Source organism: Achroia grisella, unplaced genomic scaffold (genome assembly GCF_030625045.1).
Source record: "Achroia grisella isolate CSIRO2021 unplaced genomic scaffold, CSIRO_AGI_Agris_v1 utg487, whole genome shotgun sequence".
Taxonomy (NCBI): domain Eukaryota; kingdom Metazoa; phylum Arthropoda; class Insecta; order Lepidoptera; family Pyralidae; genus Achroia; species Achroia grisella.
In genome coordinates this window covers 3,363,174-3,384,377 of record NW_026712891.1, presented here as the reverse complement: position 1 = coordinate 3,384,377, position 21,204 = coordinate 3,363,174, and the positions used below count along the sequence as shown (strand labels likewise).

Here is a 21,204-nt window from a genome sequence, read left to right as displayed (position 1 = left end):
ACTTTGTAAGTAGGTGTAAGTTGTGTTATTATAAGATAGTGCGACAGTTATTTTTAAAATATTCACATGTACTGATATTAAGGTTATCAAGGTAAGAAAGTATTGGATTCGCTTGCACCAACTAACTGTAAGATTTTTGTACGGAAACTTAAATATATAGATGTGACCCCGTATAATGAATAGACACCTACATAGGGGGCCCATCAACTTTAAAATCCATTATAAATTGGTTGTGTTGTCAAACAATCCCATAAAATACTAGCAGTATCGTGAGATATCCTGCCCACAGGTAATACATAATATAAGCTGGCTGACGACTTTTTAAAATTCGACAAGTACGTATTTCGTTACTTGATCTAATAGTTTGTGGAATTGTATCGACTGTTGATCTTAAAAATAATGCTGTACAATCTGGTAGTGTAGTTACTTTGTGTTTTTAGATGTCGGTGATATGGTGGTCTCGTTAGACCACTGGTCATTCAACAATCAGGTTGCCCAAATGCGTTTTGATATGCCTCGTCCCCTTCAAAGATGTACCTACCAACCGGAGTCCATTGGAACATGAGTCACATTCGAGTTACTTAACGACTAATCGACTATATATCAGCCCTCCACCATCGTATTTCGTTCCCTAACTTGTTATTTCGCCACATAGACTAACCGACCTAACTTGATACTCATTCTCGACTAGGTACTGTCCTGTTAACGTATTCCATTAACACAGGCGGGTGTTACAATTTATAGCAAAAAATCATTCTCTATTTCTACAAAAACCCAAATATCTAATACACCTATTTTAGCTATTGAACTGCTTTATCCTTTTTTTGAATAGTAGTAAAATGCAGCCGTAGTTTCAATGTTCTATTTCATTAGTAAGGGGAATACAACATATTACATTATTTGAACTATAGTGCATCAATCCACAATATAGAAAAATAGAGACCTACCTATGCCATATACATACTTTGGCTCAGACAAAAGGGCAGGATTAATTATATGCATTGTAAGATGATCATGTGACAGTGCATGATCATGCGTGTCAGATCAGCTTGGATGTTGGATAATGAATCACACAGATTCCTCTTCCGCCCTTTATGCAATTGGTTTTTATATTTGTGTCAAATCAGGTACTATCAATATATCAGTTACTATATCTCTTATCATAGCTGTATCAGAGGTAGCTACTGAACCAATAGATATATAGACGTACCTATTTAGGAAATGAAAGTGTAGTAGTAAAAGTGTTGGAATTTGCAGTGTAGAGCGTAGATACGTATGTACCACATACCAGAGTATATACATACATAGTAAATACAGGTAATCAGGTAATATTATTGCTTTATTTACAAATACAAAGAAGCAAAACAGTGAGGGAATGCAAGTTACTTATGTCTTTGTGGAACTGAGTACATTGGTGATTCATTTCTCGGAATTGACCTTGCTATGAGTCATTCGCTGGAAGGCAGAGTCGGGGATACCGCGCCTGTCTGCCGGTTGCTCGTTATAGACGCGCTCCGTTCACCGCTATTATTTTGTGCGAAATAATCTAAAACTACTTTAATTTCAAAATGTGTATTCAGAATAAACTTAAGAAAAATAAATAATTTTCACTTCTTACAAAACTATGTAACAATAAATATTTTTGTGGACTAAAGTTGGATAACATGATAACAACCATGACGTCATTCATATTACTTAAGGTAAGTTCTAAATAAATTAAATATTATTTAGATTATAATAATTGATAATAATAATAATAATAACAATTAACTAATAACAAGAAATCTTATCAGTTTCTTATTTGATCCAGGTTTGTGACGTTTGCAATATACAAAATGTAACTATTTGAAGTAGACCACCTAGGTTTTTCCGTCTCGCTTTAGCGTTCGTGGTTACTTATCAGTGAACTGCGAGGACAATATTTGATAGTAGCATAATGTAAATTGTCTGGTTATTCCAATGGATATTTCGTTCATGTTAGAAAGAAATAGAATGAAATATGGCGAATAGTTTTTAAAGTTTGATTACGTATCATGATTATCTACCAATTTTTTAAGTTATTGAATTCTCATTCGTGTAGAAATGTGCAATTGTATAATAAATGTTGTTTAATTTTATTATCATTCAATTGAAGCGTATTGTAATATAAATTGCCGCTTCCGTCGAAGGAAATGTTCAAGGGAAACCTTTTGATTGTTTGATACTTGTTGAACAAGTTTCCAATTAACTTTTCAGACGAACTCTTTTTTGTTGAGGATGAACAGAGAAGATAATGTTAACTGGTTCCATGGGAAAATATCACGGGAAACTGCTGAAAAGTTATTAAAAGAAGGTTAGTTCAATTTAGATATTAATTTCAAAATAGGTGTATTGTTTTTGTTTATATTTAATCGAGTGGTGTATAATTTCAGAGGGTGAAGATGGGGTTTTCTTAGTACGTGAAAGTAACACTTCACCAGGAGACTATGTGCTTTCTGTTCTTCATCAGGTCAGTTATTGTAACATAACCTCTTGTGTTTTCATATGTATAGTGATGTCCTTGCCAAAGTTATTGTTTATACTGATAAACTGGTACTGCCTGTTTATTGTGTGTTTTTGTTTGTATTTTCATAGATTACTTATCAGTTTGAGTGATGTTTACATAGGCAATTCTTTGTTACATTCTGTACTGAATTTCTATTTTATTAATATATTTTCTTTCTTAAGGGTGAAGTAGTGCATTACCAAATTAGAAGACATGGTGAAGATGCTTTCTTCAGCATTGAAGAACACACAACTGTACATGGCCTAGATACACTTATTCAACATTACCGTGGTGATTCAAATGGACTTGTGACTCGACTGTCGGTGGTCTGCAAAGGCCAACCACCACCTCATGAATCACGTACACAAGGAACCACTAACCTCTTACATAGGTATGTAATCCTGTATTACTTTACATAGAAAATGCATTTTAATAATTATACTTTATATTCTAAAAATATTGTTTATAAATACAACTATTAACAACTGTCTGAAGATAATTGGTTACCTAAATTATAAAACTATGTACTATTTTATTATATTACACTTCTTTTTATTAAACTAGGTGTTTACTGCAATTTCATCAGGTTACTTTAGATAAAAGATGGACATAGGCCGTCCATACTTGTGTTATGAAGATATGTTCATTCCTAAAATCATGAAAATGTGTAAAAACAGGCACATTTATAACATTACTAGTATTATAAATGTGATAGTCACGACATGTAAAGTAGGTCTGTCATAAGCATATTTAAATATTTCATATTACATAGATTTCAGTTTGTTTAAATGATATTTAAACAAAATATTACTTGATTACAATAGTTCTCATATATACTCCTATACTATTTTACTATGTTATTTGACTGCTGTTTTATGTTGGAGAAAGGTATATTTTTTAAGTAAATAGTTGGAATATTCAAGGTATATTCATGCATTTTTAGTATATTTCAACTTTGTAATATATTTCGAAGAGCCTTGAAGTATGTTTTCTAATTTATATGTATTTATATCAGTTATCAGAAAAGTTTAATTTCTATTACTATAAAGGGCTTTTATATTATACTTTACAACTTACAGTGGAAAATCTGAATAATTCCAACATCATGACTCGTTTTCTGAAATGATAATACTGAAATAATTATGTATATTTATAAATAAACAAGCATGGGTGCCCTTAATATACATTAACATTGATAAATCTTGTGTCACATAGATCTGAAGGAGGTGATTCCCCCGCTAACCAGGGACTATCTATTAATGATAAACCTCCTACTACCGACGTAGGCCCTACGTTTTGCTGTTATTATCATGAGATATCCCTGTATTTTTTGAAGTGGGGTGATTACCTAGTTGGGTGGTTACTTTGTTGTGGTATAATTTATCAGATGATAAATAAACCTTGCTCCTTCCTTATCTGTACTGTTATTTCAGTTTGCACAGCAACATTATTCTTGTAATATGATTCATCTAATTGATAGTTTATTTATGAAAATTCAGAAAAGATTCGCTCCATTAGCTACGTTTCTTATAACTATTCTATATTTTCGTAGATATTGCAAATATACAAATAGTACTGAGATCCCAGTTATGAATCATCATATAGTTACCGTTCTAGATCCATTCTCATCAACCTCAGCATTTGTATATATTTTTTATATCATATTAGTTGACCCGCGCAACTTCATCTGCATCATATTTACTTGTCATTTATCATTATACTTCGCCCAATTTACATAATATCTTTTTAAATTATAGCTTAACATAAACTACCTATATTACTGCAAAGTTTCATCAAACTCTGTTGCATAATTTTTTGTGAAAGAGTAACAAACATCCAACCGTCCATACTCATACATAGCGTTTATAATATTATAATACAATTTATTTTTGAATTCGTTAAACGATAGGAATGTTAATTATTATTCGGATAACGATCTATTAAAATTATTTTCTTGAAGAAGGATGTCCTATTGAGAATAGGGCCACACAAATTGGCCCTAATTTTCTTCTTACTGTTTATTGTTTCAATGAGCATGGTTGTCAACATTCCACTGAGATGCCTATTAAAAACTACATAACGACTATATTTCATAGTTGCAATTAAATGTTGGAAGAAAATCCACGCTAAACTATTGATAATGATTTGTTGTTTTTATTGTTGTTATCTTATTAATTAATAATGCAATACTAAAATATCTCAGGACAATTCATGTAGACCCAAGCTAAGCAGAACTTGTCTGTCTTGTTTGTTTTATTATTATTGGTATTTATTCTTTCGTAAATATGTATATACATAATATATATAGAAAACACGTATATATAAAACAATCATACTCGGGAATATAAATTTGTAAGGTGCGAGAAATCGAACTGACCGAATAGATCACCGTAAAAATTATTATTACGACTAATTTCAAAGAACTATAGTACAAAATACATTTAACAACAAATTTAGGTAACATTTTATTCTGATTCCTACGCTGGTTTTACGTAAAACGTTAGCACATGAAAAGACTGTTCTCGTTATTTTATTATATGTAAAGTAATATTTTTTTGTACCCAATGGTATAGAACTCTAAAAGCGAACTCATTGTTGAATATTTTATACGAATCCTGAATATATCAACTACTTGTAACATCATAACAGTAACGAGTTTATTGACAATTTCCTGCCTGATCATTGTTCAATAATGTATTTATTCAATAAATATTTGTGATCTTTATTCGTTGGAATTCATATAGATACATAAGTACATTTGTTGCGCTATAAGATTGTTCCACAATATGAGATATACATTATTACGTCAACTCTGATTGGAGTAGCGAATTAATTACATTTTGAAACTATGTTAATTACTTAAGCACATGTGTGTGCCTAAGTGTTGTATATACCTATAAGTATATAATTTTAGGATTAGTATTTATTAATAATGACTGCCTAAAATATTAAGTATCATCATCTGCTTCTTTCTTATTCCATTCATTTGGGGTCAGCGTAATGTTTTTCTTTTCCATTCATCCCTGTTCGTAGTCATGTCGTTATTTACTCCCTTTTTTGCCATATCATCCTTCACACAGTTCATCTATCTCTTCTTCGGCCTTCATCTCTTTATTTCGAATTTGTTTCCCACACTCGTTTTGGGAACTACTTCCACAAAAAATGTACAATATCTCGAATAATATCGTTATAAATTAAATTAAGCAAATAAAATATATAAATAGCTCGTTCTTGTATACATTGTGTTTTCCTCAACTTTGTTTTGCAAAGATGTTTTAAACCTTTCAAGTATGTTTTGCATCGGTAATAGTACAAGGACTATTAGATTTTTCAAAATATTTCTAATATTATAAATGGGAATGTTTGTGAAAACAGACAGATTGTTTGTTACGCTTTTACAAAAAACCTACTGAACATTTTATTTTCATTTTTAATGTCTCCAAGATTATAATTAATCAGTAAGTTTTTGCAAGTTTACATAACATTTATTTTCGAATTTAATAATTCACAAGAACAGCCATAAATAAGTAGTGAAATAACAAAACAAAAACACTTAGTTATTTTCCTAACACAGTATAGAATAACAATAATTTAGAAAAATCTAATTATACTATCTAACAAATATTGTAAAGTTTCTAACTAATATCGAAAGTTTTGAGTATGGATGGATGGATGATAGATGGTTGGTTGTTTGTTTGTTACTCTATAAGTATAAGCTTTATTTATAACTCTAAAGTTTAATCAAAATATCATTAAACTTTACAGTTGTAAATATAGCTTATACATCAAAATAATGCATAGGGTATAAATTTCATGCGGGTGAAACCGCGGGCACAGCTAGTGTAATATGTATATCGGATAATTTTCATTATTAAGAATAGTAGAAAATTGAACTGGACGTTAGGGAATAATATTAACACAAAAAAAAATACGTTCATAAGCGGCTAAAATGAATAAATTATTATTGATGTGATTTGAATCGAGAAGACATAAAACATAGACTGAAAATAAACACTTAAGTTCGTTGCTACTCGATCTAAACATTCTTTATAGAATTGTATTTGCTAACATCTCCTCATTACTCATAGGTACCTCTGTACTCGTACTTTATACTACGCGTCTGTTTTTTTTCTATATGAACCGAGTGCGTACACCATTGTAGCGACTATTTACGATTTGTTCAAGACATCTGTGTTTGGCAACAGATGAATCACTGTTTATTTAATGAGTCACTATAATTATTACATCCATACGCTGTTGTTAGCTACCTATTTTGTTTGTATTACAAACATGAATGGTCTTCAAGAGCACATAACATTCTGTTGTACGTTAACTACCTACTAATCAAATTGTAATAATAGGGTTTAAAGGAATCGAAAAACTATTATAATCAATTAAAATAGTTTTATTATTTAAAAATGATTTGATAACTTATAATATGCTAATATGCTAGCAATGTATTTACCTAAAATACATAGAGTATGTTAAATAAACATCAGTGATTATTGGATAATCTTATTATCACAATGTTAGTTACCATGCGAGAAATCGAACCCGCGACCATCGGAAGTAAAATAATGTGCTAGACCACTGACGCTGTCAAATATAATCTAGATGTGTATACTGATATATCAAATACTAAAACCTGCATCCATTTATGTCATACAGGGTTTATATTCTAAAATACACATGATCAATATCAATACAAGTAATTAAAAATGTTAATCACTTTACGTAATTGTTTATTCTCCGTAAAAATAGTGCTATCTTATAAGGCACGCCTTTATCACTTCCAGGAAATCAAAGGCATTCTGAAAGATATATATCATACAAGAAACAACAAAAAGTAAAGTAAAAAAAATCACTGTACAGTCAGGATTTTTTCTGTATATTATTATTATTTCTTTTTATATTCAACAAGAAGAGTGAGTGATAGAAAATACAGTGATTATAATTAATTCATTAGTAAACCTGCATATGCAGCTAGATTTTAGCCAATAAAAACAACGGACAAATTCAACATCAAAAAACTTGCGTAACAATGAAACTGGCGAACTACGTCTTTAATATTAGATATAGAACTGGATTTTTCTTTAGAATTGTGTAAAGAATATATTTTGTTGCGTACCAGCACGACTGTATACAAAATGGGTAATCAGAGGCTTTATCACTTGTCGATGTGGTGAACGCAATACTTGACTATAGCCACATCTCTCTCTGTATATTTCGAATATAACATAGGGCGGCGAGTCTACCGCCGGCTCATGGATTAGTTTTTTGTTTTATATAGGTGTTTCCTTCATTGGAGAGGCGGTCGAAATATAAATTAACAAAGAATTTGTAATACTTTGCGGTTTCATTATATTTTAAGATATCCCTGTCTAATATATTCTATGTTTTATTTTTTTCTGTTTTGTTTTATATTTAGAGCTACCGAGGCTGGCAACTATAACGTAGTGTCACAGCTACTGGATTGCGGGTATCACAGCAGAGATGCGAAGAACCAAGACGGACAGACGGCTGTCCATATAGCTGCCCGTGCAGGCCGCGATAACATCCTGGCGAAACTCATAGAAAGTGGTGCCACCGTGAACGTGCGAGACTCGTTCGGATACACGCCGTTACATGTAAGTAAATTGTCCTAGTTAGTAGAACTAGTTGTCGCCCAATGGTTGAAATTCAAACATAATTAATTTGCCATTCAAATAGTATTAAAGACACACAATATTAATCTATTCTCAACTTGACCACAGACTTTAATAATAAACAAAAGAGTATATATATGTATGTGTGTCAAGTACATGATAGTGTGTGTAATGTTTTATTGGTTTAATATATTTTTAAGCATAATTTTGAAAAAATATGACTTCTCCTGTACCACTCCTCTATCTATACATCCATACAATAAATATAAATAAAATTGTATTGTCTGTTTGTAATATTGAAATAACCGTTTTTACTACATGCATATGAATATACGTACGGTACTTACACCAAAATATTTTTTTTTTACAATTTTTCTCTGTTTGTCTGACTGTCTGTTTGTTCTGAATAATCTCTGAAATGGCTGGACATATTTTGACGGGACTTTTTTAGCAGGTAGTTGTACATCAACTACCTGCTAAAAAAGTCCCGTAATGTCCCCCCATAAGGAGTAACTTAGGCTACTTTTATTTTAGATTTATTTTACAAAAATAAAGTTAAAATTACGCGGGCGAAGTCGCGGGAACAGCTAGTATAAAATATAAGTGTGCGAAATGTCTCCGTCTCGGCAATTTTCGCAAAAAGGGTACACAGTTTTTGTTTCGCGAATTAATGGTAAATATTAAAATAATAATAACTTGATTCCCAATTACATTGTAAATATAGAAATGCAATATACACAACATTATAGAACATGAATTATGTGCCTTTTTGGTAATCAGATTGATAAACAAGTTGAAGGCTTACCTGAAATTATGTGATAACCATTGCCTATATACATGAACAGCACCACGGATATCACATCATCATATATTGGTGGCACCATTCGTGCTTTGCTACGAACTAGAAGAGAGAGAACTAAGGTGTCTTATGACTAAATCATCATATGCTTTTTTTTCTTATGCCTTATGGGTCGTATGATGATTTCCTGTTCATCCTTGACCACAGTCATCTAGTTATTCACTCCCGTTCTTGACATATCATCGTTCACACAGACTATCCATTTATTTTTCGCCCTTTCTCTGCCCTTATAACCCATCTACATTCGCACACGCATATAAAATATCATACAGCTTAATATTATATTAATTTCGTTTTAGTATACGTGTCAGAACAATTTGCCAAATACAACAGAGCTGCTTATAACAAAAGGCAACGCAAACTATCAGATGAGGCACGCTGTCACGGGCAAAGTACCACTACATGACGCCGCGCAGAGAGGTCACATCAAATGTATCGAGGTAAATATGGATACTATTTTTTTCCTGAGCAAGTTTGAATTATCAAATATAATTAAACGTAACTATGTACAATTATATAGATACACTATCATACTTATAATATTCATATGAATTATATATATTATACATATATTATATAAGTGCCGTGATCACACAGACAATATTATTGTATTAGTTTTTAAATATTATATTATATGTATGTTAGTCTATAAGGTATTTATAATATGGGCCTAGTTGCCTGAAATAAATGAATAAATAAATAAATAAATAAATAACAAATAATATATATCCGACCACTAATACTTCCAAGGGAATAATAAACATTATTTTTATTATGGAATATTGTGGTTACCAATATTTAAGTTAAATTAGATAATATATCGGTAATATTGTTATATAAAATTGAACTCTTTGTTCATATTGCAGACCACAATGCATGTTTAAACAATGAGTTATGACTTCTCGCTGTATATGTCGTTTATTTGTCGTTTTATTTATAAATATTTGTTAGGTGTATATATATTTAAAATTAGAATAATACATAAAATACTCGATAAATATTATAATGTAAATAAAATAAAGTAAAACATCACTTGAGGGCAATGCAAAACTTTTTTCTCAATTTATTGATGGAATAAGAAATAAAAATATTGTACATACCTCGATTTTGTTTTACATGTAATACAATACAAAGTAAAATATTTTAATTATAAATCATACCAATATTTAAGTCTCGACGAATTACACTGAAAATTATAATATCTTATACATGTACTTATATATGTATTAGTGGTGTTTTTTACCCGAATATCTTAGTGGTCCATGGACCGCAGTTTATAAAGCATAGAGGGATCTCACTAATAATAAGATTCCTAAATGAATACATTTATATATTGTAGGTTTTACTAAAATTGAGAGCGCCGGCGCATCCAAGGACACTGTCACAAGAAACACCTGCAGATTTAGCAAAACACCATGGACATACGGAATGCTATCAATTGTTGAGTAAGTATACCTTTATGTATATTGAACTCTAGCTGACCTACACAACTTCTTCTGTATGATATAAGAGAATCAAATTTTCTCAACATTGTTGCAATATTTTTCTTTTATACTCCGCTGCTACTGGTCGTAGCGTGACGTTATCGCCTCTGACCTTACTCAGAATATAGCATTGTACATATTCTTCATATACTAGAAATACGTTTCACACAATGACTGTTGATAATGGTTCTTATCACACTGGTTATAAGAGTCAATATTAATTAACATCTATCAACTTAGTACTAATGCTTTCAAAGTTTTATTGAGAAACACACATTTCTGTAGAGAATCACGTACCGTCCCCTCCGAAGACTTCGCGCAGTCAGTGGTACCACGGCACGTTGAATCGCGGCGAGGCTGTGCGGACGCTGCAGAAGCATGGCGGCGACGGCGCCTACCTTCTGCGATACAGCGAACATCACACAGGCGCCTACGTTCTCACCATGCTCAGCGAAAACACGCCCTACAACTTTATTATAAGAAAAGAGGTATTTTAAAAAAATCATGTTAATGGAATGGCATTCACCCCTGCGCTAACTGTTTACGCTGGCGGAGCACCGGTGGAACATGAGGTCGAGTCAGTATGTCCATTGTGACTAATTCGCCAATAACTTATCACTATGATTTCCAGGAGGAACCATGTGGAGGTCAACCGGACATGGTTAATTCACCCTGATTTTTATTTATATATAATCTGAGTAACAAGTTTTTTGGCAAAAGTCACTTTTTATGATTTTGTATTGTAAATCTAGACTTCAGTTAACATTGACAAAATGACGTATCTAGTAGCTTTAAAAAACTAGTTTTGTCAGTTGACAAACATCTGAGATGTGTATGAGTTTTATTTTAAAAAGTCTGTCATAAATATTTATCCATATACCCGATATTGCAATAAACAATGATCTGTTGGACTGTTAAATGAGAACAAATAAAAATAAACTTGTATGTGTGGATAATTGGAAGTTTCATTGTGTAAATGAAGTTTTATGATGTTTGTACAGAACGAGTGGCTGTTCATAGACGATGGGCCATACCTGGAGTCGTTGGAGCGTTTGGTGGAACACTACAGCGCTGTGCCCGACGGACTGCCCACGAGGCTGCAGGCACCTGTGCCGCCCAAACCCAAGCCACCACTGCCCGAGGTTACTACTCTCATCTCATTATTTATATTCTTGACTAGATCTGAACATTAATAATTTTATTGTTAATAAAGATTTTTACCTCACTCGACGTTTCGACTAGGTTGCACTAGCCGTGGTTGCGAGCTGACGGTCAGTCAGTCAGTACTAAGTCACTATTCACAATATAAATTATATATAGTAAATACTAAAATGTAAAAATAACTACTCCTATCTCCTTCTTCTTAATCGTTCCCTCACTGCTGAGGATCGCGACTCTACAGTATCTTGTCGACCAGCTGTCGCCATCGGGTGCGCTCAGACGCCTGGTGTAGTGCGACGCTGACAGTAATGTTTAGCTGACGGGTACCTGGTCTGACCATCGAGTGGGACTTCGGCCTCGAGGTCTTTTACCCTCTATCTTGCCTGTTACCATTAGTCTCTCCATATTGTCTACACTCCTCCGCGCAACGTGTCCGAAGTATCGCGCAATGCGTTGCAGACAAGTAAAAGACAGACGCCGTGATTCTTCCAATTACTCCTATCTCCTACCACCACACAAATGTCTGTTCCATTCCATTCATTTATGAAAAAAAACTTGGTTTAGGGTCATCCATATATGAATTACGTTTTTTTATACCTATATAGCCATAGCCCCTGGACTCAAACACCACACAAATGCGCGGTGACCTCGGCAGGTAGTTCCACAACGTAAGTTTACACGGGAGGACGCTCTAAAACCGCACTGCACGAGACCACTTATATTCACTGAAATATACACTCTATGCTAATGGTGTTTAAGTTGTTAATGTACTTAATAATAACTCTTTATTGTGCATAGAAAAAATATTTACAAAAAATAAATTAATATAAATATGCTAACAAAAAACGGCCTCATCACAATCTCTTACAGACAACTTGCACATTCCTAATTACATTCTAAAAGAGCTAGACTATAATACTTATAATATTATTATAAAATATATTTCTTTTCAGTTTTCTACAATGCCACGAACTAAGAAGCCATCGCCCTGTCGAGCTGCCATGAACCAGACATTATCTTTAGTCAAACATGACATCTTAAATGACCAACAGATGTCTCCTACTTCACCACCCATTCCTCTTGTTGGGAACAACAATGCTTTCGACCTACTCACACGAAATCTGTCTTTCTCTTCGGACTTCGCAAATGATAGTTTAAATAATAATGATGAAATGGATGACAATGACACATACAAAGTTCCTGTGAGCAATGTTGTGGTACCAGAGAATTACAACGAAATATCAATTAACTCTGATGGACAATTATCCACATTACAAGGTAGGACATATATAATTAAATTAGCAATTTATATATAATGTATCTTTAAATATAATGTAATTGATGATGAATGAAATGATTTATTTCAATTAATGTGGTAATTATACAGATGGAAATGTACTTACTGATAGTAGTCCTGAAATTCTATTTGATATGCAAGAAAAACTATTTAACGTCACCTTATTAATCTTCATTATAATATTAATGATAAGAATTCATATATTGCATATGAATGTGCATAAGGACAGGGGAAGGCCGAAACAAAACATAGATGGATCGTGTGAAAGATGATAGGTCAAGTAAGGGAGTAAATAACGAGAGTGCGAACAGGGATGATGAATAGAAAAGAAGAACAATGTAAAATGTAAATATTGGATGGTAACTATGATTGTCATCCATTTTGCATATAAAATATTATTTTTAGAATCATCATTTTGTCCTTAGAGTTCTTAGTGGTTTATTTCTTTGGTAGACTTTATTCCAATGACGGAGCTGACGCTGGGCTCGGCGCTGGGCGAGGGCGAGTTCGGGTCCGTGCTGAGCGGCACGTACGGGCCGCCTGGTGACCAGCGCCAGGTCGCCGTCAAAACGCTGCACGTGCAGCACACCGACACCAACAAGAACGAGTTCCTGGCAGAGGCCAAGCTCATGATGGCCCTGCGGCATCCGTGCATCGTCAGACTTATCGGCATCTCGCTGGTCAGTACTCAATCACTTTTTTATGATATTGCCCTTTGCAAACATGCTGGCATTACACGAATTTCATACAAATTATAGTAGCCTTTACCTTTAAATTTAAGAGTTATCGTAAATTAAAAACAAAAAGGAATATGTGTTGTTATAGTGGAAGTGAAATTATTTTTCTCACAACGCGATAATAGACTCTCTGCTTTCCAGCTGCCCTCCACGCGACTATAACGCTTTTTCGTGACCGAAAAATCCTAATACATACAATATCTGTCTATATAGATGTTTCATTTAAAAAATATATGTATTAAAGTCTCGTGCCACCGCGACGTGGAAGATACAGTCACCCCGCCCGCGCTCTACGTCGGTTGTCGCATGTTTATACTCTAGTATTCGTGCGAAACCTAGACGGATCGTTTTCTTTTCTACAACTATGATATCAAACGCTTCTTATTTATTTGAAATAAAACAAAAAGTTTATAAAAATATAATTATGCATTTCTGTGTTATTTTTTTTATTACTTTAAATATATATCTTTTACCAGGGTCCACCATTAGCTATGATTCAAGAACTGGTACCTCTGGGCTCTCTATTGGAGTACCTACTCCGTTACCCTGACAAGGTGAGCCCGGGCTGCGAGTTGCGCCTGTGGGCTTGCCAGGTGGCAACTGGGATGCGGTACTTGGAGCGACGACGATTCGTACACAGAGACCTTGCAACCAGGAATATATTACTCGCTAGCAGGTACACTAATATGTCAATAAATATGTAGCACTAATTACACTATACAGCACAAACAGATCCCAAACTGAACAAAAATGCTTGTACAATTTAATTATGAATTCGTCCTTTATTTTTTAAATCATAATACACATCAACAAAGTATCTGATATTATATTGCGTTGGTTTTGCGAGAGCAATTATCATGGGTATACCTTGGTAAGCACTCTAAGGGGCATCCATAAATAACGACGCACGAATTTTAATATTTTTGACGCACCCTTCGTCCTTGTCACAGCTAGTCATATTTGTGAGTGTCCAAAGGGAAGTGAACAAAATAAAACGACAGTTTTAAAATTAGTAATATTCCCATTTGAAATGTGACAGCACAAAATGATGATTCTTCCCCTGACTCCTTAATGTGTCACATAATTTACATCTTAAACATTTTAAGTATGAATCGAATGAATAATGAATATTAATGTTTACAGAAAACAAGCAAAGATAAGTGATTTCGGCCTGTCCCGCGCTCTGTTGACTGACAGCTCATATTACAAGGCGAGCCGCGGCGGCAAGTGGCCAATCAAGTGGTATGCTCCTGAGTCCTACAACTACGGGACTTTTAGCCATGCCAGCGACGTGTGGAGCTATGGCGTCACGCTTTGGGAAATGTTCTCTTATGGGAAGCAACCGTATGGCGAGATGAAGGGAACAGAGGTAATATTATAAGATCAATAAGTCGCATATCTAAATTATTTGCAAATGAGTGATTAGAACATGTTTAAAACTTTTTTATTGGTAATGATGGAATGGTTCTTCTGCCTAAACTAACGGTATACATTGGAGGGTCACCAGTGGAGGATGAGAATGAGTTCAGGTCAATTAGATCATTGTGGATTCACCACAATAGTTTCTAAAGAGAACCGCATAAGGATCAACTTTGTAACTTTGGATCTTTTGATTTGTAGGATATATTGCCAGTAACGGAGCTAGTAGTGCCTATTAATGACAATCATCTATCTGTATCTACTTTGTGATATTAGTTTGAGTAAGACGTCTTCTACTGTAACGGAATCCTTATCCATAAATCCTAGAATTCATAGCGCTTCAGTATATATCTCGGTCAAATTTGATCTAAATCAATGAAATCATTTACACATGCAAGAGCGTAATTAACACTGACAGACATTGTCTAATATTATGGCTTTCTATATGGTTTAATGGAATGTTTGTCCCATATAAAATGTGCAAAAATTAAAATCCTATGATTTTTATCCATTTAATCCCATTTTTAGGCAATACAATTAGTGGAGAGTGGTAAACGACTGGAGCGACCAGAAAACTGCCCGGACGAGATCTACAATGTGATGCTCGACTGCTGGGCTTACAATCCAGATCAACGACCAACCTTCAGCAAATTAGTAGATGTCTTCTCGCAACACCCAGATTATGTAAATATGAGCCAGTTGGTTCTTGACAACGAAGATGTAATAGTCTAATATATATTAGTATTAGCTCTTGAATATGAATGTAGTCATTTATATGCGATATTTTTATAAATACTGCTGATACATTAAAATTTTTGTAAACATGAAGACTCTAGGTCTCGTCTCAATGCATGTAGACTCAGTATTAAGAATGGTTATTTCATGGAAAGCTTTATATTTATCAATATATCTCGGTACCCAGGATAAATAAAATAAATTATATTCGTTATTAGGCTGAGACGGGATGATATGAATTTTATACATTTGTGTACAGTAAATAAATATAATAAATGAATTTATTATAAATAAATATTTCTACATTTCTGTTTTAAATTATGTAAATATTTTTTGTATTTTTAATCAATTATGTTTCACTATATTAACGACATTTTAATACTATATTCATATAGGCAGCTAGTACATAGCAAACATCAACTCTTAGTTTTAATTATGACAGTGTGATATAGTAAATGACATGCCTTGATGTGCCTGCTATTTAGATTTATATGATGTTTTTTGTACAAAGTGTATTTTTATACGAAAATTTGTTTTTAATATAATAGGTAAGTTACAAACAATTAAAGCATATTCGATAGGAGTAAATGATCTGAGTAGAAATAATGAACATTTATATATTTTCATTGTAAATTACATTTCTCATTAAATAAATTTAAGTTGTCGCTGTCTGTAAATAATAAGCTTTTGGTGTATTACTAATTATTATTTTTATTATATGTTCCTTTCATTGCCAAAATGTATGTTTAACCTAAATGGATCATTATCTTTTTTCTGACTTGTTATATAGAATCTTGTACATTCCATTATATGATAGTTTTAGAGTATTATATTAAAAACTATATTGTTATTATTTTAGCTGACCGATGATATACGATCAGTAAGGGGATTTTGTATATGGTGATATCCCGACAGTTGTCTTCATAAAATATTTACTCGAAAATTATTATGTAACATTCATATTTAATTTTAATAATAATCGAAATGCCATGGACATGCCATAGTAACATTTATTATTATGCAATAATTGCCATGTGGTTGTGTTATATTATAATGTACAAACATAATGTAGTTACCCAAATTATATGTTTATTAGAATTTATATTAAATTCTGTATGAGTCTGACTTTATAAATAATTAACATTTATATTATTGTGATAAAATGTATTTATAAATTAAATAACTATTTCATATACAAATTATACTTTTCATTTTAATTCATAATTTCATGAACATTCCTTCCAGTTTGTAATACTATCGTACTAATAGCGGTATTATTGTAAGCTTTCTTGTGACTAATAACAAAATCGGAGTAATGTTTATTATTTGGCTTAATTAACCTATAACATTACGAGCTAGTGTTCTGTGTAGGGTACTGAGTGAATGTAAATAAACATTTTATTTTCACACATACAAAGGATACAAAAAAACGAAACGTATAAGGTTGTAAAGAGTATATAAAACCATAAGTAGGACAAATAATTACATTTGTATATTACACATATGGAATATACCGAACAAATGCCATTCCCTTAGATTTGAACTGAATATATCAGGCAAAATTATATAAATACTTAAAATTAATAAGTCAGAATAGAATATTTAGAGAAGCATATTCATTTATTCAAATTATTAGTTATATAAACTTGACTTAATTGAGAAAGTTTGCTATTTTTAGTCATTAGTAATTAATAAGAATATATATTACAAATCAAAATTTAAATATAATAGGTATAATACTGCACAGGTGTGCGTAGTGCATACTTATTACATTGATTGCAACAAATAATAACAAGTCATCTTCAGAATAGGCATTCTGCGCCGATGGTCATTATAGTCTAAAGGTGCATAACATTTTTTTGGAAAAAGTAGTTTGCTTTATGGTCATGTGATCGAGCATATTATAATATTACGTTATTTCTCCACAAATATGACAAATTCTTAGCCATGCACATCCGAGTTAAGACAGGACGGATTATAGACTATTTATTTGTACGGACACATACACACAAAATATATTATTTTGTTACAGTAACATAACTGTAATGTTAACTATTGTCAATTAACAATATTCATTGTAACACATTATATATATACATACATAAAATATTGTATTTCTGCATTTAAGTATGAGGGGTTTCAATAAACACAAAATAATAAGCATTTAAAACCTTATTTACATTTTTTAAGGAGAAAAATGCTGCTAAAATTATAATTTGATTAAAAGTATAAATACAAATGGAATAATAACTTAGTAAATGCAATTCTAACATTTGATTCTGATAATAAATACTTAACTTTCTAATATACATAGTAATTAAATTGCAGTCTTTTAGCTAAATATATTGGTGTTTTGGCGTGGTTGCGTCGCAGTTGTGGAGTAACATCTTTTCATTGTATAGTCAATGCCCAATAAAGCATTCCGTACATCATGTACTGAAGACGTGATTGTCTCAAACGTAGTCGCCAATCTATCTACTGCCAGCGCCTGTTAAAAGAATTTTATTGTCAATGGTCAGTTATCATCGTACTGGCCGTACTATTAGCCAGTTGGATATTTTTTTTGGTAAAATTGTTAAATTTATTTTCAATTTTTTTGTGTACAAACATGTGTAAAACACATGTTTTATAAATAGGCCATTGCGATCTATTTTGATTATTTCTAATTTATTGTACATTGTTCCCCTAGTCATATTATGACATCTTAGGGATGGAACGAAGTGGTAAGACATAACTTCTTAATCTGTTACCACAATGAAATATTCATACATTCAATTGTATGTAATTATACACACCTGAATATGGGATGCTTCCGCTAATCTTTCTAGAGCCTTTGAGTTATCCATTGCTGCTTGTGCCATTTGAGACATGGCTGTTGCCTGTTGTCCCATTACGTCAACCTAGAAGGAAATTTAAGATATTTTTTTTAAATTCAAATGTTCAATATAAAAGCTAATGGTTTTACCGTCAACTGGTAATAATGATACTAGTTATTTTAGGGTAATAAGCATGCTTTTTAAAAAATGACCATTCTAATGAATGATTAAGTAGGTAAATTAGCTTATAGAAGGACAATAGAATAAAATCAATAGACATTTTTTCCATCATAATGCAGATTTAGCCAAGAGCATATACAAGATGATCCAGAAATCAATATCAAGTCAAAATCAGGCAAGTCAAAGTCAAAAACAGACTGTCATAATAGTTATTAAAAAAATCAAAAACTCAAAATTCCATATTAAGTCCTAATAAATTTCAAAATTTTAGACATTAATTAAAACTACATTATAGTTTACATCATCTCAATTATGTGTCAATTAAATGTAAATATCACTGTACAATGATTTTCACTCCTATTTCTACAGTTATGTACTATTATAAAATATATTTTTTGTTTTGTAATCTCGAATACTTCTTCTAAACTTACTTTTTTTTAAATGATATTGTCTATACGAATGAAATTTTAAAAGTTGAGGAAAACCAAAGGTACCCCAGTTCTATGACCCATCAAAGAACTAAAAATGCTATAATACAGCAGGAAAAGATTTTGCTGACAAGCCTAGGTAATAAACTGCATTAAGCATTAATAGTCATAAATCTATAATTATACCAATTTCTCCATAGTATTCAACTGCCGTTCCTCTGCTTCATTGTTAAACATTTGACTATCGAAATCATTATCATCATCTTTTCCAAATTTGTCATCTAAGGAGGAATTATTTTCATCGTCATCACCATTACATGGCTCTTGCTTCACAGCTTTTTTTCTTCCTGTAAGTATGTAATCAATATAATATTCAGATTTTCATAAGTATGTCCAAAATCAAGTAGAGCACCCATACTTAATTAAATTCATTCTATGTAGACAATCGAACCAATTTTGTCTATTTAAAAAAGCAAAATTATAAGTAATTCTAATAAAGCTACAATAAAGGCTACTAAAATTAATTAGTATAATATAACATACTTCCTGGAGTTTTGTTGTCGCATAAATCTAAAATTTTCTGTTCTAGAGGTGACAGTGATCCCATTAACTTGCCATCTTCAATTTGTTTATGTTTAATAACAACACTTCTCTTTTTATCTGACCAGAACTGAAAATACACAAATAATCACATAAAACATAAAGGCTTAAATTTCAAATTTGGAATAATCTAGACTAGTATTATGTTTACTAAGTATGTACACACCTTAACCCAACCTTTAGTGGATTTAATAATTCCATCTATAGAATTAGCAATATTAGATAATTCAATCCAGAGTTTCTTATATTTCTGGTGACTAACACCATACCTCAGTTTTCTGTGAGCTAAATCTGGGTGTTTTTGCATGAACTCTACTACAGCTTTTACCTGTGCCAATGTTGGTCTACAAACCTGAAAAATATAAATAAATAATAGTTAACAGAATGTAGATCACAAATAGTTGGATGTTTCCTGTAAATAACAGCAATCTATAGCAGAATACAAGTGTACGAAGTATACAGGCTGAAAATAAATTCATTTTAGTGCACTTAAAACATACTTTTTTTAATTAACTTGCTTAAGTTTTCTCTAAATTATCTATTAAAAATGAATTATCTATATTGAATGTTTATCAATCAATATCAATCTAGAGGTTCAGTCTCAAATGTCAATACATGATACTCCTTTACTATTTAAAAATCATATAGGGATCATTTGGAGTAGAGCATTATAGGACTTATGTTTGTGATGAATCAGCCAATCCTAAACAGTCCAACTCTGTATAATATAGACTGTTTTATTCCAGAATTTAGAAAGAATTCAGAGAACATTTAACCTTATTCGCATCGGTCGCTCTTAGCTTTCGGTAAGGTGCATATATTAGAGGTAAGATGTGCAATGTGATGATGCACTATTACTTGATGCTGAAAGGCAGATAATTGTACAAGTTCACCAGTTCATAACAGGGTGATAGGTTTGTTGTGTTGCTGTGGTATATAAAAGAAACAATTTCCTTGTATGTACAGACATATTCAACTAATATTAAAATGTATACTCACTCTACCCGTACTATCTGTATTCTCTCCATCAACGAGTATTTCAGCCATAGTAATATATGTAATAATATTGCCAAGTACGATATATTATTTATTATTTTGTTATTGTATTTCTTACGCAGAAGTTAAAACAAATATTTGAACAGATATGTAGAAACATAGATTAGAAATTAGACAGTCAATATGACAGCACATGACAGGTAACCATAAATTGTATAGAGTGTTATAGAGATGCTAATTAATGAAATCAAATATTTGCATGTTGTTTTCTTGTATGGCAATAATTACGCAACAAAATAAAAAGGAAATTACATGTTCAATAT

The 21,204-nt window shown here is 32.0% G+C and overlaps 2 protein-coding genes across 2 annotated transcripts; one reads left to right on the top strand and one right to left on the bottom strand.

Moving 5' to 3' along the window:
* The first annotated feature begins 1,469 nt into the window (after positions 1-1,469).
* LOC131845867 (tyrosine-protein kinase Shark) lies at positions 1,470-17,858 on the top strand. The gene is made up of 14 exons (XM_059195009.1): positions 1,470-1,700; positions 2,236-2,332; positions 2,412-2,488; positions 2,707-2,915; positions 7,953-8,151; positions 9,328-9,468; positions 10,368-10,473; positions 10,798-11,000; positions 11,514-11,654; positions 12,627-12,951; positions 13,424-13,650; positions 14,184-14,383; positions 14,851-15,076; positions 15,655-17,858. Exons 1-14 carry the CDS (start codon positions 1,665-1,667, stop codon positions 15,856-15,858), a joined length of 2,391 nt encoding a protein of 796 aa, XP_059050992.1. The 5' UTR covers positions 1,470-1,664; the 3' UTR covers positions 15,859-17,858.
* A 13-nt stretch (positions 17,859-17,871) lies between these two features.
* Positions 17,872-21,067, bottom strand: LOC131845866 (uncharacterized). Its single transcript, XM_059195008.1, has 6 exons — positions 20,885-21,067; positions 20,052-20,237; positions 19,829-19,955; positions 19,472-19,632; positions 18,657-18,761; positions 17,872-18,349 (listed from the first exon to the last, which is right to left on the bottom strand). Exons 1-6 carry the CDS (start codon positions 20,930-20,932, stop codon positions 18,194-18,196), a joined length of 783 nt encoding a protein of 260 aa, XP_059050991.1. The 5' UTR covers positions 20,933-21,067; the 3' UTR covers positions 17,872-18,193.
* Positions 21,068-21,204: the final 137 nt, after the last annotated feature.